Here is an 8,036-nt window from a genome sequence, read left to right on the forward strand (position 1 = left end):
CAATAATAAAAAAAAAGTTTATGTTTAAGTTGATTATCGATAAAGTTGATTATTGAAAACACGAATAAAACAACATTTTCTGAAAATAAATCGTAGCTAGATCGATCTATTGCCCCCGAAACCCTCTGTATACTAAATTTTATGAAAATCGTTGCAGCCGTTTCCGAGATTCAGATTATATATATACGAAAAATGGCTCGTTTAAAGATATATGATTTTAAAACAATGTTAATAGTAGAGCCGTCGCTAGTATTTTAACAGAATTCGAAGTTAATATGATTTGATAACATGTATACAATAATACAATTCGATGTGAAATGGATTTATTGGAAAATAAAACTTGCAAATGCTTTTATTTAAATAGTTCAACATACAACATATTTTAAATCAGTAAATAAAAAAAACTGCTAAATAAAGAAATACAAAATAACACGTAAGACAAATGCTCTGTTTTTTTTGAATTTTCTTCCATAACAGTTGCCACTCTTAGTCCCAAAGGTTCTACGCTTTCTAATAGTAACGTATCCATGGCTGCGTAAGCTTCGTGTACTACGCGCTGTAACATCAGAATAATGTATCTCATTTCATTATTATTTCTAGAATATTTGGAAGATATTGGAGTAATTATTTTAATATGCATCTATAGATAAAGTATCTATCCAACACCAAGCTCTGTTTCATTATACGTATCATTGAATTTGCTTGTTTAATTTAATTTCAAAGTTTGAGCTACAGGTGGTAGGAGTTCTTTAAATGCTATTATATAAACAGATATTCTAACTTCCTAGAAAAGCAAAGATGGCAGAAAATCCATATTGATGTTGTGATTCTATAAATGATAGAATAAAATTTAAATTAGTTACGATTAAGCATGTACTGACCTCAGTCGCAAGTTTAGAATTGTAGGCATCATTTGGTCGAAACATCATAATTGTGTATGTATTATCAATACCGAGGTGACCATCCACCCAGTCTTCTATACCGCCCGCATATAGAGCTGCACATAAATAAGCTCTATCAAAATGTTGCAGTTTTATACAAGCGCTTATTTATCAAACATGTCTTTAGGTAAAATTGTTGGTATTCACGGGGTGTCAAGAACCAAAATTTAAGTATATGATGTAATATGTTGTAATAAATAATATGATATTTTCATAGCTGTAGAATCGATGAATTAAGTGGCTACATTGATGATGAACATGACAGATATGATATGAACTAGTATTCGTTACACATTGAAATAATCAAAATTGTAATGATTTTTAAATTAGGTTTTACGATTTCACACGAATTAGTTTTAATGAATAAGATAAACTTTATCAAACGTGTGTTTAGGTAAAATTGTTAGTATTTTCATAGTTACAGAATGAATGAATGAATGAAGTGGCCATATTGATGATGTACATGACATAAATATGATATGAACTAGTATTCGTTACACATTGAAATAAAAATTGTAATGATTTTTAAATTAGGTTTTACGATTTCACACGAATTAGTTTTAATGAATAAGATAAACTTTATCAAACGTGTGTTTAGGTAAAATTGTTAGTATTTTCATAGTTGAAGAATGAATGAATGAATGAAGTGGCCATATTGATGATGTACATGACATAAATATGATATGAACTAGTATTCGTTACACATTGAAATAATCAAAATTGTAATGATTTTTAAATTAGGTTTTGCGATTTCACACGAATTAGTTTTAATGAATAAGATAAACTTTATCAAACGTGTGTTTAGGTAAAATTGTTAGTATTTTCATAGTTACAGAATGAATGAATGAATGAAGTGGCCATATTGATGATGTACATGACATAAATATGATATGAACTAGTATTCGTTACACATTGAAATAAAAATTGTAATGATTTTTAAATTAGGTTTTGCGATTTCACACGAATTATTTTCAATGAATAAGATAAACATAATTTTATCTGTATTGAATTTACATTGAAATTTGAAAACCCTAATAAATAGCTGTCCCACAGAAACAGCGCATATTTTCGGTATTCACTGATATTATAGCGCACGGACGGGTCCACCATCCTATACATTACATTCTATACATTTTTCAAATCATAAATCACAATCTAACGTTATTATTGATTTGTTACTGGTGGTAGGACCTCTTGTGAGTCCGCACGGGTAGGTACCACCGCCCCGCCTATTTCTGCCGTGAAGCAGTAATGCGTTTCGGTTTGAAGGGTGGGGCAGCCGTTGTAACTATACTGAGACCTTAGAACTTATATCTCAAGGTGTGTGGCTCATTTACATTGTAGATATCTATGGGTTCCAGTAACCACTTAACACCAGGTGGGCTGTGAGGTCGTCTACACACCTAGGCAATAAAAAAATAAAAAAAACCCATTACTGTCGCGATGCAATGCGTTCCGATTTGAAGGATGGGAGACAGCCACTTTGCAATACTATTGAAACATCGACCTTAAGTGTCAAGGTGGGTGGTAGCGTTGCCGTCATTTTGGTTGCCGGTTCCAATAACCATTTAATCCCTTATTCCCACGTAGGCTGTGAGTTCAGCCACACATCAACAACATCTGTTCTATACCGGCATGGTACTGTATTACTGTTATACTATAATCTATATATGTATTAATAAGTGAAGCAAAAACTTTGTACCCCTTTTTACGAAAATTGCGCGGACGGAGGAGTGTGAAATTTTCCACACTTATAGAGAACATAGAGAAGGAGTGCAGAATGCTAATATATTTTTTTAAATTATGCGTAAAAGATACTTTAAATCAATAAAAAAAAACGTTACACACACTACCATGTATTTGACACAGCACACATATATAAATACCTACCCTTCGTTTATTGTCAAACTTTTGTTATTGTTTAAAGTCTGTGGTGAAATTGAGAATAGATATTAATATTGTTTGTCTATTATTATTTGTCGATAGTGTAGTCTTGGCGAAATCTGTGATTATAGAAGTATAATATTATAGTCTTTGAAAATAGAACCATAATAATGTTTAAACTTATAATTTCGGTTAATTATAGTCGAATTTCGACTACCGGGGGACCACTAGTTATAATTTAGTAAATAATAATTAAAGTATACAAACGTAGAAACTCAGAAGTTTGTCCTGCGAGATATGGTCGGCCGCTTATACTGGAGGCGGCCGCTGCAGCACGTGATGCCCGCTGTCTCTAAGTAATATTAGTGTAAAATTATACTTCCTATCAAATTTTTGCATTTTCATATTTCAATAACCACCTGTTTAGTTCAACCTATGTAAACAGTGAATAAATAAATGATGTTGATCAACTGCCAGTTTCGGATTAGCATTATTGTACCCTTATAGTTTAAATATATGGTCATTGAAGACAGACTTTGCTGTTAATAGTTACAGCCATTCGTTGTAATGTAAGCCGAGCTGCTACTTCTCTGTAATACTTGTACATAGTACATTTCTTTATTTCAATACATAGAAAGGTAGTTCACATTTTTAAATTCAGTGACGCCGCAAAAATCATCTCTGAATTTCGCTTTTTATCCTTACATCCTGATGTTCTGATCTGATTTACAATTTTTCATTACGGTTTTCAGTTTCTCTGAAATTCATATGTACCTTTTATCTCCTATCTAATCACTGATAGCCTAAGGGGCTATACCAGCTACGCCCGGGTCAGTATTTTTTATTTATTTTATTTATTTAATTAGGCTCACAATACTACACATCACAAGCTAAAGATACATAAAAAACACAAATAAAAAGAAACAAAATCTGGTTTGCAACATAAGTTATGTGCGCACGACAAAACAAGACATATAGGAGAGCTTACAGGCTCAACCAGAGAATAACAACCAACACTGGTCCTAGCACGAGCAGTGCTTCGCTGTGTCTATCGTCGAATCGCAATAGCTACCAATTGAGAATATTCGGCCCATTGAGAAGATCCGACCCATGGAGGAGATCCGGAAGAAACTCAGTGAGTTGTGTCTATGAGTTAGGTTGCACTCTTCGAAGAGTTCGAGGAGAGCGGATGTATGTATCAGATACGTATTCAGGATTGCCCACTGTTGGTGTTCTATTAGTAATTGATTTACATTGCTAATGATATTGGCATCGCGACGCTTAGATATGAACGAAACCATTCGTTTGATTGAATAAAGTATTAATTTTATCATAAAACTAGCGACCCGCCCTCGCTTCGCTTCGGAAACATTAAAACACACATGACACCAAAAAAATATATAAAAAAAAGTAGCCTATGTTCATCAGGGACAATGTCGGCTTCTAATGGAAAAATAATTTTTCAAATCGGTCCAGTAGTTTCGGAGCCTATTCGAAACAAACAAACAAACAAATCTTTCCTCTTTATAATATTAGTATAGATTAGTATAGATATAGATAAAAATAAATAATAAACTAACGTAAATGTGATCGAATGTCCGTTTCTTTCTAGTATGAGAATACGGATACATCACACCCTGAAAAAATATGTTTTAAAAGACATTAATTTGATAAGAGGAAATAAACATTAACTTATCACAAACGGAACATAATAACATTTTATTGTTATACTTACTAGAACTTCCCCTTCTTTGAACGCAATGAATGTAAATAGTTGCGTTGTTTGTTGATGTAAATAATGTGTTAGCGCTCGAGTCTCGGCTTCACTCAGTTGCCTGAATCCAGCATACAGCTTACCGCATGGATGTTCCGAGCGAAGTTCCTCAGCTAATAGAAACATTTATTTAGTTGTACATATTTCATCTCAATGATTTAATTTCAATACATATGTGTAATGTTTATATTTCATGACAAAAGCTTATCGGGACCTTAGTCTTAGGAATACTTGATCTTACATTGCTTTATTACGGATTCTCAAATTGAAACACAATAATGTGAATATTGTAATCTTCTATCTATATATATAAAAATGAATTGGTGTTCGTTAATCTCGCTAAAACTCGAGAACGGCTGGACCGATTTGGATAATTTTGGTCTTGAATTATTCGTGGAAGTCCAGGGAAGGTTTAAAAGGTGAGAAAATATAAAAAAGCTTGGAATTATATAAAAACAAACAATTTTGTTTTTCCTTTGATGTGTCCCCTTGATGTGTCTTTTATTTATCGATTGAGGCACTACGAAGTCTGCCGGGTCAGCTAGTTTATAATATTTCATTCCAGTTTAAGTCTTGAAAATTTATTTCATCTAAATACACAATCTGTCAACTAACCCGGTATCCATTGATATTCAAAGTTTCTATCGAGGTTTACACCATAACAAGATTGGACCGTGCATCTCAATCCGTAACTTTCACAGGCATAGCAAGACTCTCGTCCTATACACGTATTCCAAGTTTGTTTTAAATTTTTAGTCCACTCCCTTCTCTGAACAATGAAAACAAAATACATTAAAATAATAATTAGGAATTATATGAACAATAACAATTGTAACTCATCATTAAAATAATTAAGTAATAAAAACTCTTCACTTAACTCACATGTGGAAAAGTCATTGAATAGTCGTAGCCGTCAGGATTGAAAACTGGTATTATCCAGAAACGAAATCTGGACAAGAGATCCGAATGAGCTTCAGTTCGCTCTATTAATTGATAGAGCACGTACAAAGCCGTCGAGACCGCGTGATGATCTCTGCCTTGTATGCCTGTTTAATTTAATCCACAAAATTATAATTTATGTAATTACTGGTGATAGGACCTCTTGTAAGTTCATACGGGTAGGTACCACCACCATACCCATTTCAGCTGTGAAGCAGTAATCTGTTTCGGTTTGAAGGGTAGGGCAGCCGTTGTAACTATACCGAGACCTTAGAACTCATGTCTCAAGGTGGCGGCGTTTACGTTGTAGATATCTATGGGCTCCGGTAACCACTTAACACCAGCTGGGCTGTGAGCTCATTCACCCATCTAAGCAATAAAAAAATTTCTCATTAAGCAAGTAAACTTTCATTGCAAATCAAAAGAAATCGAAGATCTCAAAATACACACCCGCAATAATTAGAACAATCTTTTTTGCAGATACAATTTGACCGCTGCTAGGGTCATCAACCATCACCAAAAATATTTTATTTTCCATTGCCGTTAAGTTCCCGCTGGTGATATCAATGAGTTTGACAAGGGGACTCGTCTCTGCCCAGGTTTTTAACTGAGAAACTATCTAAAACATATTTAAACATAAATCTTTACACTGTATACCAGACAAACTATTTATGATTAGAATTTTAAAACGAAGATTACTTCAGGAAGCGTCCGTGGCGAATCGAAACTTTGATTCCTTAATTTGATCAAATTACATACTTTATTATGCTCCCTATCCGAATATTTTCGAGCAGAGAGACTGTTTTCTAACAAATTGTCATTCTTATTGATAGATAAATCAGAATCAGAGTTCATATAAATGTCTGGCTTAGTCTGGTATTCTTTATCAATGGGGCTGATGGAATTTTGAATATCATCGTAATTATACATTATATCATCGTATTTCCTAGTTCTAGTAGGTTTATCATCGTAATCAGGATCACGTAATTTAGTCACGTAGTTAGAGTCATGTTCGGCGTTAGCTCCAGAGTTTTTGTTTTCTTCCTCGTCTTTTATTGATTCTGGTGTATTTTTTGTTGCATGAAATATCGATTCTTCTGCATCAATAAATTCATATTGATTCGAAGTTGACCGCTGCGGAATATTTTGCTCTTCGTATCTTCTTCCCGTCTCTGTAGTCTGATCGTCAGCAAATAGGTCATTTTCATTCCCAGTTGTAGTTCTGGTCGGGACAATTATTTTCGGAAGCGGTATGGTCCGAGTGGGACCACGAGTTGTTCTATGAATATCCTTAAAAATGTTAAAAAAACCTTTTTTAAACTATTAAAATTTAAAAGGTAATTAACAATTTTCAAAACATGATTATAAATAATTACATGGAAGTCCATAGATGGTGGTAAGACTGGTGAGATGGTTGAACGAGTTGCGAAGGCGACAGATGTCACCGCGGCATATTGCTGTGATAATACACCAGGTGTACGTGATAGAAATTGAGGGCCAGCAGGGGGACTGTCATCGCGATTCAAATTTTTCCTTTGACCATAATTAGCTTAAAGAAAAAATAACTTTTACAAATATAATACCAACACGAAATTGAATTCCATAAATAGCAAAATATTGTTATTTCCAACCTTGTAATTGTTTTGGAGGAAAGTTTTTTTCCGTTAGCTGCTTTGGACGGACGGGCGCAAGGTAAAGATCATCATTAATATGTTCAATCGGAATAGTGGTCGGTAGTACAAAACGAGTGTAGTCTTTTGATGACATCATAAAAGGATTCGAGCTTGTTTTTTGGGATACCATTGCTCCGCCTATAATTATTTTTTCTTTTCCTTTTGTAATCGGTTCTATATTAACAGCTATGACTTCTTTCGCCTTCGACGTAGAAATATCATCGTCAAAAATTTTAACTATAAACTCGGAGGATGTTTCCGAATTCACACGCCATCTTGTGTATTCAATTGGAGCTCTTTTGATCCTTTTGACTGCAAACACGACTGAAGGTAAAACATCACGAACATTATAGTGACTCGCAGTTAAGTGGAGTATTTACTGGTACTTACATGCAACGGGACATGCAGGATACAAGTTGTATTCTGTTAAATTTGAATCACAGCTAATAGTACTTATGAGAATACAAATCAATAACACTGTTAAAATCCAAGTTCCCATAGTAAGGAAAATATTGAGACCATTATTATTAAATTTCAATGACATTGATGTCAACGTCTCAAATGTAAAGAATATTAGCCAGAGCTATGGTTTGTAAGCATTAGCCTATTTTAAACTAGTAAGCTCTTGGTGACCTTATAAAATTTCAACAACTATCCTAAATTAGGAAAGGTAGTCGAAACAAAGTCTTGTTTTTCCTTAACAAAACCAAAAATAAGGTAAAATAAGGTGGAAACGTAGATCGTTCGTTAGAAGAATAGTAAGTAAACCTTATTCTGTGAATGCATTCAAAGACAATACACAATCACTACGTTTTAGCGTCATTA

General features: G+C 33.7%; 1 protein-coding gene across 3 annotated transcripts; it reads right to left on the reverse strand.

The window, feature by feature from the left end:
- Positions 1–306: 306 nt before the first annotated feature.
- On the reverse strand, positions 307–8,029 carry LOC101746291 (uncharacterized). 3 transcript variants are annotated; one of them, XM_021348535.3, is made up of 12 exons: positions 7,602–8,029; positions 7,170–7,523; positions 6,915–7,087; positions 6,238–6,828; positions 5,989–6,157; positions 5,482–5,645; positions 5,215–5,368; positions 4,561–4,712; positions 4,406–4,462; positions 3,093–3,177; positions 882–997; positions 307–556 (listed from the first exon to the last, which is right to left on the reverse strand). In XM_021348535.3, the coding sequence occupies exons 1-12, from the start codon at positions 7,753–7,755 to the stop codon at positions 383–385; spliced, it is 2,343 nt and encodes a 780-aa protein (XP_021204210.1). In that variant the 5' UTR covers positions 7,756–8,029; the 3' UTR covers positions 307–382. The 3 variants fall into 3 exon arrangements, with proteins under 3 accessions (XP_021204210.1, XP_062529331.1, XP_062529332.1); XM_062673347.1 differs by having other exon boundaries at positions 7,170–7,535; positions 7,602–7,932; XM_062673348.1 differs by lacking the exon at positions 4,406–4,462 and having other exon boundaries at positions 7,170–7,535; positions 7,602–7,935.
- Between the last annotated feature and the right edge of the window lie 7 nt (positions 8,030–8,036).

The sequence above is a fragment of the Bombyx mori genome, chromosome 17, assembly GCF_030269925.1.
Source record: "Bombyx mori chromosome 17, ASM3026992v2".
NCBI classification, from domain to species: domain Eukaryota; kingdom Metazoa; phylum Arthropoda; class Insecta; order Lepidoptera; family Bombycidae; genus Bombyx; species Bombyx mori.